Source organism: Ochotona princeps, chromosome 27 (assembly GCF_030435755.1).
Source record: "Ochotona princeps isolate mOchPri1 chromosome 27, mOchPri1.hap1, whole genome shotgun sequence".
In the NCBI taxonomy this organism is placed as follows: Eukaryota; Metazoa; Chordata; class Mammalia; order Lagomorpha; family Ochotonidae; genus Ochotona; species Ochotona princeps.
Window position 1 is genome coordinate 18,024,830 of NC_080858.1, and position 20,989 is coordinate 18,045,818.

Sequence of the window (20,989 nt, forward strand, 5' to 3'; positions counted from 1 at the left end):
TGATTTATTTTCTTCCATTTTTAATTGTGTCTTTTTCTCCATTTCTTTGTTTTGTTTGGCTCAGACTTTAAATTTAACAGCAGAACTTTTCTTTAAATACTTGGTGATCGTTGGTCAACTGCTTATTTTTATTTTGAGGCACTGAAATCCTGATGTGAGTACATTGCTTCTGCTTGTGACATGGCAGGTGTATTGTACAGACTTAGAGCTCTAATTGGGTTTCCCAAATGGCATTATTGGAAGTTCTTCTCTGTGGATACTTGTTGTGTTACTTGGTTTTGTTTTAGATTTTTCCTGTAGAGAAATGTTCCAGTCTCCAGCATGAGGATAAGAGCAGGGTGTCCTTAAAGGGAGTGAGTCCCCTCTGATATCCTGTTTGTGCCTCCATCTCTTTGTCTTGTATATAAAAATCTGGTCCAGCTTTTCAGAAAATATATTTTCAGTCTTATCACAGAGGTGAAAATAGAAGCTCCAGCTTCTAATTTATAACCTCTTGTACATATTATGATTTAATAGTTCTTTTTCAGTCCTAGCCACATAGCTTCATTCTAGAATACTTGGTGCTCGCAGCTCCCGAACTAAGTGATTTCCTCATTGGGTTTACTGGTTTCAAGCATTTACTTTTCCTTGGGGTCCTGTGTCATTATCACTGGTCTAGCTGATTCTCCACATCCAACTTTGGTAGTACTTTTCTATCTTTATGCACTTCTGTCTTTGAGAGTTAATATTTTTAAATTTGTTTATTTATTTATTTGAAAGGATAAGGAGAGACAGAGAGATCTTCCATCCACTGGTTCCCTCTGCAGCTCAATGTAGCAAGGGAACGGGGCCAATCCTGAGCCAGCAGCTTCTTCCTGGTTTCCCACAAGGATGTGCAGGGCCCAGCTTTTAGGCCATCTTCTGCTCTCTCCCTACACCATTAACTTAGAGTTACGTTAGAAATGGACTGTAACCAGTGCCCAGATGGGATGCTGACGCTATAGGCAATGTCTTTATCTTCTTTGCTACAAGGACAGTCTCTAGAACTTACGGGTTTTAAGTACCGTTTTAGTTGACTTTTAGGAAAAAGCTGATAAACATGAACCTGGGTGTTGGCTTGGATAGTGCTTTCCCATCTGAAATATCTTCCTGCTTTTCGCCAAACAACACTATCCTTCCTCTTGTCTGGCACTTTTCTTCCCAAATTTGAGCTGAAGTCTTTCTTCAGTTGAGCTCATGTTTAGATACCCTGAAAGCTTTGTATAAATACTCCAAGGACTATTGCAGAGAAGTGGGAATGGGTTTGTTTGTTTCTTTTTTGGAGTGAGCACTGTGTTTAAGAGAAGGTGGGATGTGGACACAGATGACAGCCCCCTGTAGAAAGACCTGCTTCACTGTGCTGCAGTACAGCAGGTGGTCTCTTCAGGTGGGCTTGCTCTTCACAGCTGCCTTAGAAATACTCAGCAAGTGAGGGCCACAAAGGACACAGACCTCTGGTTCACCCTCACTGCTTCACCCAGACAATGTGCCTTTTCAAATCTCTTTTATATGGTTGTGCTTGCTGCTCTTGATTGCATGTGAATGATTGATGACTTGTTTTCTAGGATGCATTTGTCTCCTAGAATGACTTTCAAGTTTTATGGTGTTTTTTTTATTATGGTAAGAACTTTCCTTATTTCCCCTCTTCATACTGCTAGAATGGGCCTGATGTTCAGTTAGAACGCATTTACACTAGGATTTGACACACTTGAGTCATTTCTGTTGGATCTTCTCCTTTTACAAGGTGCCAACCGGATTGTATTAGAGGACTCCAATATCTTGCAGCCTGTGGGATTGACTGTATTTGAAAACTGGCTCTATTGGATTGATAAACAACAACAAATGATTGAAAAAATCGACATGACAGGTCGGGAGGGCAGAACCAAAGTCCAGGCTCGAATCGCCCAGCTCAGTGACATTCATGCAGTAAAGGAGCTGAACCTTCAGGAATACCGTAAGTGCCATGGGTCATGCTGATTGCAGCACTAAGGTGTGTTGTGAGAAATCAAACTGAATTTCTCTTTTGTGCCCCAGATTTTCATGCACTTGTATTTCTCATTTTTTGAACTATTTGTGCATTGAAAGCCTTATATCAGACTCATCTGGGAGCTTTTTGCAATTAATCGTCATCTTATAAATTGGGAGTGAGGGAGGAGGGTAGGAGTAATCTTGCTCATTTAAAAAAATTTCCTGCATAGACTAATAACTTCTTGTCTTGACTTCAGTTTCTCTCCTTCAGTTCTGCTGAGAATGCTGGCAATATAAACCATTTATTCCTTTTCTTCCCTTTACACCCTTACAATTTGAACAAAAGTAAAGACTGTATTTTATATTAAGATTGCTATAGATAGGGATTTTACCATATTCCTAAGCAAAAGTAAGGCAAACAAAACTTAAGATGTTAACACAGAAAATAACCATTAGTGTGTACTTCCCCCACCTTTCTAATGAATTTTTCAATTCCCAGCTTAGATAAAGTAGCCATAAAAATTTTTTGTATTATTAAAAACTCTTGAAAATAACTGTCTTGGCCTAGTTTCTTGTTAATAGATATCATTTATCAAAATGTCCTCATAGCCATCACAAGGAGAGGTGTTAGGAATACTGATGTTAGCTGGAGTGCCAGAGAGAAAACTGACAAAAATTGAAATATGAAAAGAGAATACTGGAATTGGCCTGGTGCAATGACTCAGTGGCTAAATCCTCAACTTGCAAACATTGGGATCCCATGTGAATGCCCGTTCGTGTGCCACCTGCTCCACTTCCGTGTCATATGTTGTCTTTTAGTAACTCGTTTTCAATAAATTCCTCATTTGATTGTACTTTTTAGGGGGCTGGCATTGTGGTGCAGTGTGTTAAACTGCAACTTGACAACAGTGTCCCATGTCAGTTCAAGTCCTGATTGCTCTACTTAGGATCCAGCTTCCTCCTGGCTCTCCTGGGAAGGCAGTGGAGAGGATGGCCCACGTACTTGGACTCATGCCATCCTTGTGGAAGACCAGGATGGAATTCCTGGCTCCTCTCCTTGTCCTGGCCTAGACCTGGCTGTTGTGACAATTTGGAGTACGAACCAGTGGGTAGAAATATTTCTTCTTGCGCTTCCCCAATCCCTGCATGTCTTTTCCACTCTCTAATTCTTGGTGTCTTCTGTTTTTCTTGCTCTCTACCACTGGGTCTATCAAATGAGTAAAACAAAAAAATTTTACGTGGTTAGATGGTGAATTTGTTACAGTGACATCATTTTATCTTTTAGAAATTTTTAATTAAAGTATTTTAGTATAGAAGAAGTCTTGTGTTTTAAATGAAAAAAAAAAAGGAAAGAAATCCTGTTCCCTGCATTCTTGGAGGGATTTTTCCAGTGTTAGTAATCAGCTTTTCTTGTTCACAGAATATTAACATGAGCTGCACCAATATCTTACTAAGTTTTGTGATGGAATAAGGAAGGGCTCATTAGTATGGGCAAACAATTCAGGCTGATTTTAAATTTGGTTTTCTTCACGGTTCATGAGTAATTTTCTGACAGTCTGTTCTGTTTTTTGTTTTGTTTCCTTTTTTGCCTTACAGGACAGCACCCTTGTGCACAGGATAATGGTGGTTGTTCACATATTTGTCTTGTAAAAGGGGATGGTACTACAAGATGCTCTTGCCCTATGCACCTGGTTCTGCTTCAGGATGAGCTCTCGTGTGGAGGTAAGCATGTTGTAACTTGCTTGCACAGGTGGGCTAGCCCTGTGTGATTTCCCGGTGAGGGTGCCGTTCCTCCTGATCCTGTTGTTTGTATTCCATCCATCTGCCCTGACTTGGCCTTTGGATGAATCTTTCCTCCTAACCCTTCCTAAACCTCTTATTCCCTAGCCTCTGGTACCATTTTATTCTGTTTCTGAGTTAGCCTGTCTTACAGTCTGCATCTAAGTGAGATTGTGCAGAATTTGTCTTTTCTGTGCCTTGTTTCCTTCACTTAACACAGTGTCCCCCGGGCCCTTTGGTTTTGTGGCAAATAACGGGACTTCCTTTATTTTAAGGATGGATAATGTTCTGTTTTTATGTATTGCCACACTTTCAGTCTGTGAGCAAGTGTATTTCCCAAAAAATTATCCTCTCCCTCTCCTATCCCCCAGAAGGCTAATAAAGTGGGTGAATTCTACCTTTTCTAACTCCATCCAATGAATTCTAGATTCTGTTAGTTTATATAATGTTGGAAATGTATACAGTGAAAAAGAATACTATTTTGTTTACATCTGCCAGTGACTTCTTGTTATTTTTCTTACTTATCTGATAAAAAGAAAAAGTTTAAAAGTACCACCAAGTATGGTGTTATGTTGTGGTGAAATTGGCTTAATACATGTTGCAACAGATAGGTGTATTCCTTTGTTAAACTGTAGCAGGATAGCGTCAAACACCAGAATAGTAATCAACGGTGTTATTTCAGAAGTCTTCCTCTTGGCACCAATTTTAAGTTCACTCAACTGAAGGAAAAGGACTATGCTGAGTATTTATCTACAGTAATAGAAGTTTTAGAGCAATCTCTTACTTCTACTGGTGGGGAAATTATGGTGTGAAATAAGTGAGCTGTTCAATGTTACAATCATGATTAAAGTGATGTCAGTTACCTAAATACATACTTCTGAAAATTTGCTTCAAGGATACAGATTGTGGATAAGGTGGGATTATATGTAAAAACAGAAGTATTGCACATGTTGAGTAGCAGCTGTGGGCATTCTGCTTGGATTCAGAGGATTTGAAGCGCTTTGAGATACAACAGACAATGTAATCAGGGAGATCAGACATGTGCTAATAGAAGTTAAGCTGTGGTGCTTGAAATGAAATAGCAAGTGTTGCACATTAATGTACTGAATTCCACTGAACTGTGCACTTCAGAATAATTTTATTGATTTTATGTTGCAAAAGTTTTTAATTGCAATCAAAAAATGTAATTGTGGTTTGTATATCAAAGTGCTAAACTATTGACGTTAGTAAAGCAAATTGTAGAAAAAATGTCCATTTTGTTAACTATAACATAGATAAAGCTGACTCAAGGATATCATCTTCACATTAGGAAATGTCTTATAGTGCGTTTGATTTTTTTTTTTTTTTTTTGGCTTGTACGTTTAGTGATATTTTTACTGTATGTATTAAAGGGAGAGGGTCAGAGTGTTTTGACTGATAAGAACAACCATTGTTGCCAGCACCCAATCAAGATGTAGAATGTATTGTTAAATGCTCCCTCTCTCCTTTACCAGTCAGTTAAGCTGTGTTGGAAAGGAAGCTTGTTCTGATATCTGTCTCCCTAATTTTGCCAGTTGTTGAACTTGATGTAAGTGGAATAATGATGTTTGTACTCTTTTTGTGTCTAGTCTCTTTCTTAATATTTTGAAAGTGGTGTGTAACAGTTGAGAGTATTCAGAAGTCTTTTAATGCTGAATAGTTCATTCTGTAGTATATTATATCAGTTTCCTATAAAAAGCATTTTTGTTTTTTTATTTAAAAAATTGCAGCAAATGTTTTTATGCAATTCTTTTTATTACTGATCTACTAGTAAAGACAAGTTAAATGCAGAATTTAAATCCAATATACGATTTCATTGAGGCTTCTCTTACGTATCCCATCTCTTTTTCTTTTTCTTCCTAACCAGCTCATTTTATTTTATTGCTATTTAGAGTTGTTGAGCACTTCTTTCCTGTTTTGTTTCTCTGGCTTTACTTGTGTGTGTGTGTTTCTTTTCTTGCACACCCCTCTAAAGTAATAGAATCGTTTTCCCCTGTCCATCAGTTGCAGTGCTTGCTGCCCCAGTTTTCGTGGCACACACCTCAGAGCAGTGTAGGTACTTGCTTCATGTTTGTTAGTCTCCCTCTGTCCACAGTCAAATTTCAAAACTTTTTGAGAGGGATCCTGTTTTATGTTTTAGTTATCCATGCAATCTCAGCAGTGCTGGGTACTAAATAACCTCTTTGGAAATAATTCCTCGGATTCCCCCTGGTAAAATGTTTACCTACAGTGTGTGGTATTTTTTTGTCAGAAAGATAAAGAATATTGTGATCCGTGGTCCTGTGATGAAATTGCCATTTTTCCTTATCTACTACCAGATACTTTTTAAAAAAGACTTTTACAAATTTTAATTTTTCAAATTTTTAAAAGTAAGTTTTATTTGAAAGGAAGATGTACATATAGAAAGAGACAGGTCTTCTGTATTAGTCTAACTGAAGTAGGGTTATTGTAATGTTTGGTATATATTTATTAAAATGAGGGTCACTTGAACTGTGCTGTAGTACTCTCTGTGACCATCGTTGTATGTGTTTCTCTCCCTCTGAAGAGCCCCCAACATGTTCTCCTCAGCAGTTCACTTGTTTCACTGGGGAAATTGACTGCATCCCTGTGGCTTGGCGCTGTGACGGCTTTACTGAGTGTGAAGACCACAGTGACGAACTCAACTGTCCCGTATGTTCCGAGTCCCAGTTCCAGTGTGCCAGTGGGCAGTGTATTGACGGTGCTCTCAGATGCAATGGAGATGCAAACTGCCAGGATAAATCCGATGAGAAGAACTGTGAAGGTATCTAGAATTCCATAGTGCCTGGTTTTACAGTCTTTTTCCACTGAAGTTAGTTAATATTTGACTCAATAGTAATTTGGAATAATTTTCAAATACAGTTGACCATTATCATATCTGAACATAGTTGCAAGTTGTTTTAATTCTCTTCACATGCAGAGGGGTTTTACAGATCAATAAGCTCTGAAAATGTGAACAATGGGACCAAAAGATTCTGTTCAGTTTATAAAAATAGTCCCTGTTTTGTAAATTCTTAATTGATTGATTACCATCTAAAATATGTCATTTTTCCCATAACCTTTAACAAGGGCAAAAAAAAATTTAACATGTTCTCTGGAGTTATTTAGGATAAAGAGAAAAAATTTATGACAGAGGAAATACAGTACAAAGAACAAAATAGGAAACTTCCCGATGGGCTTCTTTCTCTACTCATTTTTTTCTCTCTGCTGGTAGAATTCCCCAGAGAATAATATTTACGTTACACATAAAATTCTTTTCATTTGTACTCAAAAAGTACAAGTGATTCCATTTGTCTTTACATGATAGTAAAATAAGGTCTGTTTGCATTTTTTCCTAGTGCTTTGTTTAATCGATCAGTTCCGTTGTGCCAATGGCCAGTGCATTGGGAAACACAAAAAATGTGATCATAATGTGGACTGCAGTGACAAATCAGATGAACTGGATTGTTGTAAGTCAAACCAAAATCTTGAAAATGTCTCCTGAGAATTGTTTAAAAACATCATTTCATTTTTGTATCTGTAAGCTTTACTTATAATCAGACATTCCTTGTGAAGAAATGAGATTATTAAGCTGGTTGTTTGTGTCCAAGATTTTCTTTCTTTTTTTTTTATTTTTAAAAATTTATTTATTTTTATTGGAAAGGCAGATACACAGAAAGGAGGAGGCAGAAGGGAAGATTTTCTATCTGATGGCTCACTCCCCAAGCGGCCTCAATGGCCAGGGCTGCAGCAATCCGAAGCCAGGAGCCAAGAGCGTCTTCCAGGTCTCCCATGCGAGTGCAGGGTGCCAAGGCTTTGGGCCATCCTCGACTGCTTTCCCAGGCCGCAAGCAGGGAGCTGGTTGTAAAGCCGTGCTGCTGGGATGAGAAGCAGTGCCCATATGGGATCCCAGTGCCTTCAAGGCGAGGACTTTTAGCCACTAAGCTGGCTGGGTTCCAAGATTTTTTTTCTTTGTTTTTAATAAATCCTTAAATGTAACAGTTTTGTTACGCACGAAAATCTTCACAAAAACACTTAGTAAGGCACTAGGAAAGAATAAACATTCTTTGGGGGTCACAACTGAAGTTAATAAAATTCTCAAATAATCTAGATACATGAAAGTCAATAATCAACTTCATTTCTGAGCATTAGTTAATGTCTAATTGCATCATTGAAGTGTTTACAGCAGTTTCTTGGTGTCTTAAGGATTTTAGAAAGAATTTTATAGCTTAAAATGTGATCTGAATATCCATAGGCCAGCCAGTGTCCACAGACTTAGGTACCCTTGGCTGAACAGCCTTCATTGATATTTGTAGAGTCCTAAGCAATAATGTAGCCCAGATTGATAAACTGAATTCTTAATGGGATACCTGGCTTACTGAACTTAGGTAGTTCTCGTTTTAAAACTCATTTACCTGTATTGATGTTAGACTGTTAGCTTTTTAAACTATACACTTATATGCAGGGTTGCTGTGATTATAAACTGGAGCCAGGCATTCAGGACAGCAGTTAGGCCGCCGCTTACGATGCCACAGAGACAGGGCCGGTGTTGGCTCAAGTGCTTGCATCACGGTCATCCCCATGGAAGACCTATAGTTGGCCTGGTTCAGGCATTTGGGGAGTGAAGCAGTAGACAGAATATCTATCTCTGCCTTTTAAATAAAATGAAAATAAATCAGAAAGAAGTGCCCCAGCACTAGAAAAAAATGAAAAGATGATATGATCATTTATAAGGATTGAAGAATACTCTGAACCTCCAGTGTTCCTGGAACAGGTCTGTAACTGGTAACCCAAGGATTTGGATCTGTGCCACTTGTATTGGAGACCCAGACTGAATTTTAGGCTCTGGCTTTGACTCTGGCCCAGTTCTGGTTGTTGGAGATATTAGGGAATTGAATCATCGAATGAAAGATTTCTCTCTGTCTTACTGCCTTTCAAATAAATTTTTGTTGGATATTTTGTTTGAAAAGGCAGGGTGGGGACGACTCATAGTGGTCTAGCGGCTGAAGTCCTTGCCTTGAATATGCCAGGATCCCATAAGGGTGTCGGTTCTAATCCTGGCAGCTCTACTTCCCATCCAGCTCCCTGCTTGTGGCCTGGGAAAGCAGTCAAGGACAGCCCAAAGCCTTGAGACCCTGTACTCACATGGGAGACCCGGAGGAAGTACCTGGCTCCTGGCTTCAGATTGGCACAGCACCAGCCGTTGTGGTCACTTGGATAGTGAATCATCGGACAGAAGATATTCTTCTCTGTCTCTCCTGCTCTCTGTATATCTGACTTTGCAATAAAAATAAGTAAAATCTTATTTAAAAAAGAAAAGGCAGGGTTGCAGAGAGAGGGAGACAGAGCTTTTCCATCTGTTGGTTCATGTCCCAAGTGAACGCAACAGTCAGGGCTAGGAAGTCAGAGCTTCATCCGAGTCTCCCACACACTGATGCAGGGGCTCAAGTATGTGGACCATCTTCTGCCTTCCCAGGGACATTAGCAGGGAGCTGGATAGGAAGGCAAGTAGCTGATTCTGGAACTGGTGCCCATATGGTATGCCTTAATCATAGGTGGTGTCTTAAGCTAGTGTGCTGCCTCATCACAGAATCTAGTATTAAAAACAAGAAAAGTTGACTATACTATTGTAATAATATGGGCAAAATCAGTCATGGGGGTGGGGTCTTGGGAGGGGGTAGGGAAATCCTAAACCCTATGAAATTGAGCCATAAAATTAAAAAAAAGAAATCTATCCTCTTTTTTCATTTAAAACAAAAAAAAACCCATGGGAAATGGTGTATAATGTGAGGTTTTCCTTTTTGTTTTTGTTTGTTAGTTTTTGGCACCAAAACAAATGAATATTTTTTATTCTAGTTCTCCACACACTTTTTGAAGTATCTGTAGCTTCAATCTGATGAGGCACATCTTTAGCTTTGGGTGTTACTTGACCAGGCTGAGTTTTGCCTCCTGAAATCTGAAATCTAACCTGTGCTGAAAGCCTGCTGTGATCGTCTTTCCATTAGTTGACTGTATGGCATTCTTGGTTTTAGATCCAACAGAAGAGCCAGCACCACAGGCCACCAATACAGTTGGTTCAGTCGTTGGAGTGATTGTCACCATTTTTGTGTGTGCAATCATGTACTTCGTCTGCCAGAGGATGCTATGTCCGCGAATGAAGGGGGATGGGGAAACCATGACTAATGACTATGTGGTGCATGGACCAGCTTCGGTGCCACTTGGTTACGTGCCACACCCAAGTTCCTTGTCGGGCTCTCTTCCAGGTGAGTGATGACTGCTCCACTGAGAATCAAGTCTTGAGTTCTGGCATGATTGCTGAGTTTATCCTAGGGAAACAGGTGCTACCTAGAACCTATCTTGAAAGGTTTGTTTTCACTCTCAGCACAAAAAGTGCTGCATGTGGCTTAATAGGAATTTGCACAAATGGGAAGCAGTTGTCTGTATGGGCTCTGAATCCTTTTCTGACTTTGCTTCTGGATCCTCTGCTCCAAGTAAATCAGCAGTCATTCAGTGGAGAGTTACAAAACACACACACTTCAGGTTCACAACTCGGGAACCCCAACATTATTCATTCTGAAATTAATAGGAGATCAGAAAGTAGATTCTGTTTGGTAAAGGTTTAGAAGTAGGTGAGTGATAATCGGGAGGACTCTGTATTTTATTTTATTGTGTCACTTTCTGTGACAACAGTGGGATGAGGACTAGCTGAGGCTTAGCCTTGGATCCAGAAGTTCTACTCCTGGATAGGTTATGCTCCTTTAAGCAAATTTAGAGTTCTTGTCAGAGTTTCCTGGTGCTGTTAGTGAAAGGAAGCCAGCCTTTTAGTAAATGTGAAGGAAAAGGAGGTGCCTGGCAAAAGCCCTCTGAAAAACAGGAACTCATTGTGGGTGTGACTCTTAAATAAACAGACATCATTTCAAAGCTGTTAATGATAGTTTCCCTGCTGCTGTACCAACTTTCAGCCAGTGCAGTGTATGAAAATTACTTGGGGAAATTGTAATTCCTTCTCCATTGGTAGTTTGCTTTTAAGCCACTCTTGCATTCAATAGATGAAGAAATATCTTTCCTATGTTGAGCGTATGCCTTAAAATTGCATGTTTCCTTTTGAACAGATTTTAGCTAATGTGCTCTGTTTTACAACCTCTAGCTATCACCTCCTCAACAGCCGGACAGCTTCTCTTTGAAGAACTCTGAGAGCTGTTCTGGGCTTCATTCTAGGCTGACTCGCAGTGGAAGCATTCGCACCTCAAGAACATTACTTTCCTTTCTCCACCAGGAATTTTAGTTATTTTTAAGAAAAGACCAAAAGTTGTTTGAAAATCAAGCTGTATTTGTGGTGCCCAGTGTCAAATGTGATTGAGTCATATATTTTATAGATCTTACTCATCATTAGTTCTAACTTCCCCACCCTTCTAGGAATGTCTCGAGGTAAATCAATGATCAGCTCCCTCAGTATCATGGGGGGAAGCAGTGGACCCCCCTATGATCGAGCACATGTGACAGGAGCATCATCAAGCAGTTCTTCAAGCACCAAAGGCACTTACTTTCCTGCAGTAAGTAGTCTCTTTTTCTTTGAATTCTGGAATATCTGGACTTTTTGATTTTTAGATCATTTAAATAAGTGTTCAGTGATGGTAAGGATAAATTAGCTTTTTGTTAGAGAACTTAGACATACAAGAGGAATTTGAAAAGTTCATTGAAAAGTGGAGCTAAAAGTTAAGTGTAGGAGGAGCTCATGTGTGGCACATTGGGTGAAGCCACTCGAATGTCTTGTATTGGAGTGCCAGTCTGAGTCCTAGCTGTTCTGCTTAGATTTGGCTTTGTGCTGATGTGCCCGGGAAGGCCCCTGCCATCCATATAGAGGAACAGAATGAAGTTCCTGGCTCCTGGCTTTTGCCTGGCACAACCTTGGCTGTTGAGGTTATTTAAGGAGTAAACCAACAGATAGAAGATCTGTGTCCAAAAATCTATCTTCCAACTAAGAAAATAAATCAATTCAGAGAAGTATGGAAGAAAATTGAAAACATGCCTGCTACACAATTTTTAAAAGGGTTAATTCTTGTCATGGGCATATAGCCTAGCAGGTAACACATTTGATTTCTACTTGAGGGTACCTAAGTTGGTTCTCAGCTCCAACTCTTTGACACCAGCTTCCTGCCAACGCAGCTCTTGAGAAGTGGTGATAATGGCTGCAGTGATTGGAGACCTGGATTGAGTTACTGAGTTCCTAGCTCCTGGCATTAGCTCCAATCATTGTCAGCATTTAGGGAATAAACCTGTGGATTTGGTGAGTGAGTGAGTGAGTGAGTGTGTGTGTGTGTTTGCATGCATACTTTATTTATTTCCTTGCTTTCCTCCCTCAAATAAGAATAAAATTTGTTTTGGTGGGAAAAAAAAATCCCTGAAGTCTGTTGATAGTTTATTCAGAATTTTGTGTGAACTCTTTGGAGCACCCTTGTATAAAGCTCAAAGAATTTGCCACTTTACTTATCAAGAGAGAGTTAGGACTTTTGTTTTGTAAGTTCATAAAAGAGGAACCAGACTTGGAATGCCTTTCAAGTCAGTATTTTTTTTTTTTTTTTAAATATTGGGAAGGTAGATTCAGAGATACAAGGAGAAACAGAGAGCTATTTTCCATCTGCTAGTTCACTCCCCAGGTAATTGCAACGGCTGGAGCTGAGCCCTTCTAAAGCTGGGGGCCAAGAGCTGCTTCTGTGTTTCCCATGTGGGTGCAGGGTCCCAAGGGTTTGAGCCATCCTCTGTTGCTTTCCCAAGCCAAAAGCAGGGAGCTGCGTGATAGTGGGGCAGCTGGACACCAACCAACATCCATGTGGGATGCGGATGCTAGAACATGGAGCTAGCCAGTTCCAGTTGAGCCATCGTGCTTGCCCCTAACTCAGTAATTTTTTTAAGTATGTTTACTTATACCAGTGATTTACAGATTCCAGATACTTTTCAGTCCTTTGAATTGTTCAACCATGTTAATTTGACCTGGGAAACAGGGAGCCACAGTCCTGCAGTGCCATTTGAGGCCAATTCTTTGAAAAAGGATTGTGCTAGTAGTATAGTAAAAGGGAATAGAAATAAAGATAAAGAGAAGTTGAAAGGAAGTGTGATAGTTTTGCCTTGCGTAGACTATTGTTGCTTTAATATTTTAATTTTTCTCTCCTTTTAGATTTTGAACCCTCCACCATCCCCAGCCACAGAGCGATCACATTATACTATGGAATTTGGTTATTCTTCTAACAGTCCTTCTACTCATAGGTCATACAGGTATGCACATCTCCCTGAAAGAGAAGTTGCAGTAGTTTTTTGAAGGAAGAAGTGCTCTAGTTTGGGCCTTGAGTAGCCCCCGATGAATGGATGAACACCATGCAGACATCATAGGCATCTTTTATTGGTGGTGCTAACATTGCACCATTGCAAATCCTTTTCTTCTGAAGCCAGTATACTGTTTTGAAAGGGAGTCACCAGTCCTGGTTTTTAGAGAAGTGAAGTAGAACCTTGGGGTTTAAAAGGAAAGTTTACCACTAATGTGATTTCAAAGTAGATTCTACTGGGATTAGGTTTCATATTATAGGAATAGAGCATTGTGGGTAAGACTTCTGTTGAGGGAGTCACGAGCCTAAAAATACAAAGTGTAGTAGGAGCATTAATTTTGAGAAATGTTGAACAAGTATAGGATCACCCATGGGTAATTGTTATTAGGGTCTGGATTAAAACATGTCTCATGTAGTTACATGGAATAGAATCAGACTAATGAAAATAAATGAAGTGTCTTTGTAAGCCTTAAAAAGCAAAAACTGCCTCAGTTTGAATTTGTGAATCTACAGAACATGTTGAGTAGGTCAGGTGCTATTGTGTCCTCCCACGCTTCCCTCTCTGCCGGCAGGAAGCTGACAGCTGCTGTTCTGCATGTATTGTGCCTATTGGTTCTTCTCAAGCTCTTTAGCTTCTACACAAGATGTTTGCTTGGGCTTAGGTCAGATTGATCTTGTACAGCCTTACATGCGTGTGGGAATGCCATGGAAACTATTTAAAGTATCTCATTCAGAGTTCTTATTTCTGTTTGGATAAAGCTGTGTTTGAGAGAAGAACGACTCTGAACTGATTGTTTAGTAATTTATTCTAATGTTGCTTTCCTTACCACAAGTTTGTTCTACAAAGCCAGAACTGAACTGGACATTTGGTGCAGTGGTTAGGTTAAATCATTGCTTGAGACACCATATCCTTTACTGAAGTACCTAAGTTTGAATCCCATGTCCCTTCCCAACTCAGCTTCTTGCTAATGCAGACCCTGGCAGTAGTGATGACTTAACTAGCTGCCACCCGCACTGGAGACTGACTGAGTTCCAGACTTTTGATTTCCAGCTAACGCACCCCTGCCTGTTGTGTTCCTTTGAGGAGCAAACCAGCTGATGAAACTACTACTTTCCTCTTTGTCTTTCTTTCTGTCTTCTTGCCCCACCACCCCAACCCCTCTCTTCACCTTTCAAAAAAAGAAAGAATAAAAGCTTTAAAAAAAAAGAAGCCTAATAATTAAAATGGCCTAGAATTTTATTTTTAAAAATTAATTTCTTGGAGCCATTGTGGTGGTGTTGCAAGCTAATCCTCCACCTGCAAGCATTAGCATCCCATGTGGGCACTGGTTCATGTCCCAGCTGCTCTATTTCCATTTCAGTTCTCAAATAAAGTACGTGTTTAAAAAAAGAAAGGGGCCCAACACAGTAGCCTGGTGGCCAAAGTCCTTGCCTTGAACACGCCGGGATCCCATATGGGCTCCAGTTCCTGTCCCCATGGTCCTACTTTCCATCCAGCTCCCTGCTTGTGGCCTGGGAAAGCCTTCAAGGACGGCCCAAAGTCTTGGCACCCTGCGTCCACGTGGAAGCCTGGAAGTGGCTCCTGGCTCCTGGCTTCGGATAGGCACAGCTCCAGTCATTGCAGCTGCCTGGGAGTGAATCAGCGGTTAAAAGATCTTCCTCTCGTGTATATGACTTTCCAATAAAAAAAGAGAGAGAAGCGAATTTCATTGGAATAAACTGAAGCAATTTGATTAAAATAAGTATGTTGTACCTCAAATAATTCTTGTTTAGCCATTTCCATGTCTAAAATGAAGCCCAATTTCTGTTTCTTAGAATTAACTTTTTTTATCACCTGTTGATAAAAAAATTTTAACTTTTTGTCATTTAAATCAAGACTATAAAAACATTTTGTTCATTATTTTTCCTTTCTTATTTTCTTTAATTTTTTTTCTATTTTTCTTGTATGAGAATCTCAGTCTTTGGCTTTTGAAATGTTGGGGTAGAAATGTCACCAAGGCTTCATAGTGGTACAGAAGGAGCAGTTAAAACAAAACACCCCGATCCCCTGTCAGTATTGACAATAAAGGTATGTGAACCTGCTAGGCAGGTCTAGTAACTTTTAAACTGGCAGCTGTTGCTTTCTAAACAAGCCGAAGTGATAATAGATTGTTGAAAAATATTATCTTGTGGTGCTTTATATCATCAATTACTTTGTGGATTATCAGTGTAACACTTGTTCTTGCCTCTTTTCCAGCCACATTGATGAGAAAGGTTATGAATAAGTCTTTAGGATAAACACAAAGTAGGACAAACTGTTCCATATTTAGAATAAAATGTTCCAAATAGAGGAATAATAGCAAAGCCAGCATTTTAGATCAAGTCTTTATTTTCACTGATATGCCCCTCTTTCTAATTTGTTTTTCTTGAGTTAGCTATGCTACAAACTTAACATCTATAGATTACTTGAAATGACAAGTGTAAGAAGTAAGTTAGGCTTTTCTGAAATGTATATTGGAAAATTCACTGACCTAATGGGTATTTAAAATTACTCATTTTGATGTTCCATTAAAGCTGTCCTTATGACTGTATATTCATCTGTAGGCAAGGATTCAAAGCTTTGCCTTATTGCACTGCACTGCGCCCTTGTGAGACTAAGAGTGCAGTAGGGAAAGTGCGCCTCTGAACTGTCGACCAAAATTCAGCCTGGCTTGTATGATTGAGTTAAAGCAAGCCTTGAGAAACATAAAGTCTTCAGACATTATTGTTTATCAGATAAATTATGGAGTGGTTAAAGACTTGAGGTAACACTAACATGTTTGAACAGTGTAAAGACTGGTTCTTCTCATGAGCCATGAAGCTGCGAATTGATGAGGTCTACTCCGTGAACTGAATGCAGAGTGTGTACAGCTTTCAGTGGCCTTTCATTCTGTGATGTGGTGTAATTTGCAGCTGTCGGAGCCCAAGCAGAGACTGCGTTGAGTTCACCTCTACTTCTCCACCCTGTCCATGGCTCTTGCCTCTGAGGCCATTCATTGGCAAGTGTGAAGATGCGTGCTGTCTCCATGGGCCAGTCAGCCATTGGAAATTGCTTCTAGATTTCTGCAAGTTTAAATTGCCATAGCTTGTTATTTTCAGAGTGAAGTGTGTCTGACATCGTTTTTCTGCAAGGCTAATTGTGCTTCTGTGTGTCTCCTCCCCATCCCAGCTACAGGCCGTACAGTTACCGGCACTTTGCACCCCCCACCACCCCCTGCAGCACAGACGTTTGCGACAGTGACTATGCTCCTAGCCGGAGAATGGCCTCAGTGACGACAGCCAAGGGCTATACCAGTGACTTAAACTATGACTCCGAGCCTGTGCCCCCACCCCCCACCCCCCGAAGCCAGTACTTGTCGGCAGAGGAGAACTATGAGAGCTGCCCTCCTTCCCCGTACACAGAGCGGAGCTACTCCCATCACCTGTACCCGCCGCCGCCCTCTCCCTGCACAGACTCCTCCTGAGGAGAGGCCCTCCTCCTCCGACTGCCTCCCGCGCGGACCTGTAAATACAGTGAGGTGGAGATCTGGGGGGGAGGGGGCTACTTGAGAAATGTGAGGCAGACATGTACAGTGAAAGTTAGAAAGCGGGGTAGGGACTACTGGAGATATTTGTACAGAAGAAAAGGATATTTATATATTTTCTTAAAACAGCAGATTTGCTGCTTGTGCCATAAAAGTTTGTATAAAAAATAAATTTGTACTAAAAATTTTATTTTTGCAAACTAAATACACAAAGCATGCCTTAAACCCAGTGAAATGACTGAATACAAAGGAAACAGGAATAATAAAGGCATCTCTGACCAGGAATGTCTGGGCTTTGTTGATACCAAAAAAAGAAGAAGAAGAAGAAGATGACGACGACAATTAAGTCCATCTCAGAGCAGCAAACCATAGATACTTGGAAGAAGCCAAATAACCCTCATGTTAACTAACATTTGAGGGCCAAGAAATGAAGATGTCATGAAACGGGGAAAAATATTAACCTTGGACACAGGGCTTTGTTCTCTAGGAATCCAACTGAATTTTTGTGAGGAAATAGATGTTCGTAGAATCCCTTCTGGTGTTGCTGTCGTCAGGTGAGAGGAACTGCAGGGCCGTGTGTGTGTGTGTGTGTCCGTCAATCTGTCGTCCATCCGTCCATGCAGATCTTGTATCCTGACCTTAGAGCCTGCTCCTGCGTCAGCTGTCTGGGAAGACGCTGCAGGGCCATGTGTGTGTGTTTGTGTGTGTCTGTGTGCACTTGCTCGTGTGTGCAGGTCTCGTGTCCATACCTTAGAGCCTACACCTTCGTCGCAAAGTCATGTTTTCACCTTGCTGCCTCCCCAGCAACTTGTAGGCCCTTTTGCCAAAATACCACAATATAGTCAAGGAATTCATGAAATCTAATTGTCTGAAGTTTGATTTTAATATTTGTGCCAGCTCCATTCCCTAGTAGGCTTAGCTCTGCATCGACTGATGTTTTTGCGTAATGATCCAAGGATAGACATGCTGTTGCTCTTTACTTCAAGGTTGCTTTAACACACGTTAAAAATGTCTTTTTACAGCTTATAGACAGCGTTTCAGAATTAAAAATTTAACCATATGGTTTTTGTTGTAAATTAATCATATATCCTTGCAGTACTTTCCGCACATATCACAATATAAAAATCACTTTTATATGTATTTTTTGAGTAAAACATTTAAATATGTTGTGGTTAGAGATAATCTATTTAAAAAGAACATTTTTGTCCTTAGATGTTTCCTGTATTGACTGTTGTGTCATGCTTGTGTCCTTTAGGCCAATCTTCTCAGAATCATGTCTGTGTATGTAGCTCTTCTGAAGTGTGATATGAATTTAATATCTTGTTATCCACCATGAATGTAAAATTATTTTCAAATTATCCAAATTATTCTTATAATCACCTTTGTTTTTTGTGTGTGTTCCCTCTTATTCTATTATAAACTAAGATAATTGAATGATAATTTGGGGAATAAATAAGAACACCAACTATGAAGTTCTCAGCTGTCGGAACTCGGGAACAAGGATGGAATGTTGCTCCATCCTCCTGGCCTGCCGTCATGTATGGTGCTGGGTCTGCCACCACTTCAGCTCCCAGGGCTGACTCACGTGCCAGTCTCGCCTGCCCTGTTGCCTTGCTAAAACTTAGTTTCCTGCTTCTCACTCACCTCTGGCAATTCCCTGCTAAAATTGAATGTGTTTTCCAACTGATGTAACAGCTGTCGGTCAGGGAGTTAAGGGAGTCCTTTTGTTTTTGTTTTCTAATGCTGTCTTGCCAGGGCTTCTCTGAGTTTCAGGACCCCACAGAAGACAGCAAAAGAAAGGATTCACAATTTTTGGCAGGGGTGAAATGAAGCTCCAAGTAGCTACAAAAATACCTAAAATGAACTTCCTACAGCAAAAAAATACCATTTTAGAATAATGCTCAGATTCTTGGAGACAGCTTATGAGAATCATCAGTTGCACTTGATTTTGCATAAAAATAAGTGGAAATCCATCAGTGTCTGATGTTTCAGTCAGACGAACATTATTAGCTCTTCCTGTTAGTGGAGCAAAGTTCTCCCAATCTAATAGAGTGGACCTTGAATTCATGTTCTGTGACACGTAAGGACACTTGATGATGAAGTGAAGATGGAAAGGTTAGCAATAACTGGGTATCAGTTAGAATTCGGTTCTGTGTTTACATTTTTTAGCATTCATCTTCGTCTGGTGGGCTTCCCGTGTGGGAACCTGCACTGTGGGAACTCAGAAGAATATTGCCTGGTTTCATCTCAGTCCAAGTGCTTGCACTGTGATGGCAATGGCCTCCTCTTGCAAAATAGAAATTTGTGTGCCAATTTGTTTGAAATTATTTGAAGGCAGTTCAGCTGAATCTCAGGATTCTCTTTCTGGATTTTTGGTGTTTCTAAGTGTATTCTCTAAGGAAAGAATTGTCTTATTCTGGAAAGTTTTATTGACTTTCAAGTTACGATGGACAGTTAAGCTTAAGTGAATTTTATCTTGATAAACAAGAACTTTAATTAGGAGAGAAGAATGAGAACAAGAATCAGGAAAAAAATTGAAAAAGAATTTGTTTTGACTTCAGTGTTTTTGCTAAGCTCATTAGTCAAATGGGGAAATGAAAGTGGAACAAAGTCATTAGATACTTCTTTAAAAGCCATCTTCCCTTTTGAACATGTCTTTTACAGTGTGCCCACTTACAGGTGTGATAAAATGACCTGAAGAATGAACTGCAGTATCGCTTAACTTGATGTGCTCTCCACTGGACTTACACAGCCCCATTCTCCGCTGCAGCCCGGGTTACTAAAGCAGACAGTAGCATACTCAAAAAAAAAGTGTTGCCTAGAATTTTCCCAGTATTAATTCTTCTTCCTTTGGATTTTTATTATGCCTTTGGCACTTGGTACCTCTGTTCTCTACTAGCGTACCAACAAGATGTTGTCTGTTTACCAAGACAGATTGCTTAGTTCAAGAAAATTATACAATTAATGTAAAAATGTTTTGTGAAGTACGAAAAGATGTCTCAGCCTTTAGTAAAATTTGAGAAGCACTATTCTGGAGAGGCGATAGGAATTTAGAAATGAAGATTTTCACGAATGTATTTTTCATCTAATGTAAGCCAATTGGGAGAGTCTCTTTGGGCAATATATATTGAAGATGATTGGTAATTGATTTTTCTCATCAATTAAAAATACCTTAAGAAGTTCACTTAAGGACAAATTTGATATTGAAGATGTCAAAAGTAGACACCATCTGTTTGTTAGGTAGCAGTTGGTTTGAGGGGAACAGTTGGTTTGAGACCAGAGAGGCTTGCTTGAAACAGGTTTGCTTCTCTGTTACAGATTGGCTGCTTCTGCCTTCCTACCCTTGTTGTGCCTAAGTTTAAATTCTTAAAAATTGAACTTTTAAAATGATTTGATTTGCCGCAGGGGAAAACCTGCCACTTGACTGATGTATGCATCGTGAAGGTGCGTACTGGTTACCATCACACATCCACCAAGATGTAGAACCAGAAATCTTGGGTTTTCACTCTGCACATGTGTGAGGCTGTACGTGAATGTGCAGGGATACAGTCTGTGGTGTGAACAGGGAGGGGCTGCATTCAGTGTAGACATGACTGAGTCACCCAAGCCAAGACAGTAAAGGACGATCTTGGACAATCTCCTAGGGTATGTGTAGTTTCTGGCCTCAGGGATGGTCTGACACCCAGCAGTCCCAAATTTAACTTTCGGACTTCTCAAAGTTTTAGAGTAGGGGGCTTTGGACTTTGTATGAATTATGTGTTTATAATTTTTAAGAATTACAAGCATTGTGATTTGATGTCCTCAGGTATTCCTCTCTACATGATTCTGCATCTCGTTACATGAGGTCTACACCATACCTGAGTGGAGTGGGAGGTAGATTCTGGGATCCATCATGATGACTATACTCATCCTCCTTTGGTTAAGGCAAGTGATTCCTTGTTTTTAGAGAGGTGTATGTATCCAGCAGAAACTTAACCCTTAGATCTCCCACCCTTAGGGCAGGCAAATTGTACTAAATTGGGTTAAGTGGCTATTCACAATGCCAGCATCCCATTAGGAAACCAGTTCAAGGATGCTGCCATCTGGCCTTCCTGCTAATGTACCTGGGAAGAGAGAAGGTGATGGGAGACATCTGTCTGCCTTACAAGTAAATAAACATCTTTAGGAAAAAAAAAATTGAATCATTACTTGGGGCTTGCCCAAAAGTTAACACCAAAGAATTATAGAGAACATGCTTTTGCTTAACTGTCCATCTTGTTTTTAATCACATAAAAGCAGGATGGTGGTTGGGGAGATACTGGTCTGTGTGGGTAAGTCTGTTTATGAGAGTGCCTAAATATGCATATT

The 20,989-nt window shown here is 40.0% G+C and overlaps 1 protein-coding gene across 2 annotated transcripts in view; it reads left to right on the forward strand.

The window, feature by feature from the left end:
• LRP6 (LDL receptor related protein 6) overlaps window positions 1-17,180 on the forward strand; it is a 117,392-nt gene extending 100,212 nt beyond the window's left edge. For both annotated transcript variants that reach the window (XM_058655788.1, XM_058655787.1), the window contains 8 exons: window positions 1,763-1,972; window positions 3,583-3,708; window positions 6,329-6,565; window positions 7,140-7,250; window positions 9,813-10,043; window positions 11,197-11,333; window positions 12,956-13,053; window positions 16,288-17,180. In XM_058655788.1, the coding sequence (XP_058511771.1) occupies window positions 1,763-1,972; window positions 3,583-3,708; window positions 6,329-6,565; window positions 7,140-7,250; window positions 9,813-10,043; window positions 11,197-11,333; window positions 12,956-13,053; window positions 16,288-16,582 (1,445 nt within the window). In that variant the 3' untranslated portion in view covers window positions 16,583-17,180. The remainder of the gene's footprint in view (window positions 1-1,762; window positions 1,973-3,582; window positions 3,709-6,328; window positions 6,566-7,139; window positions 7,251-9,812; window positions 10,044-11,196; window positions 11,334-12,955; window positions 13,054-16,287) is intronic.
• The last annotated feature ends 3,809 nt before the right edge of the window (window positions 17,181-20,989 follow it).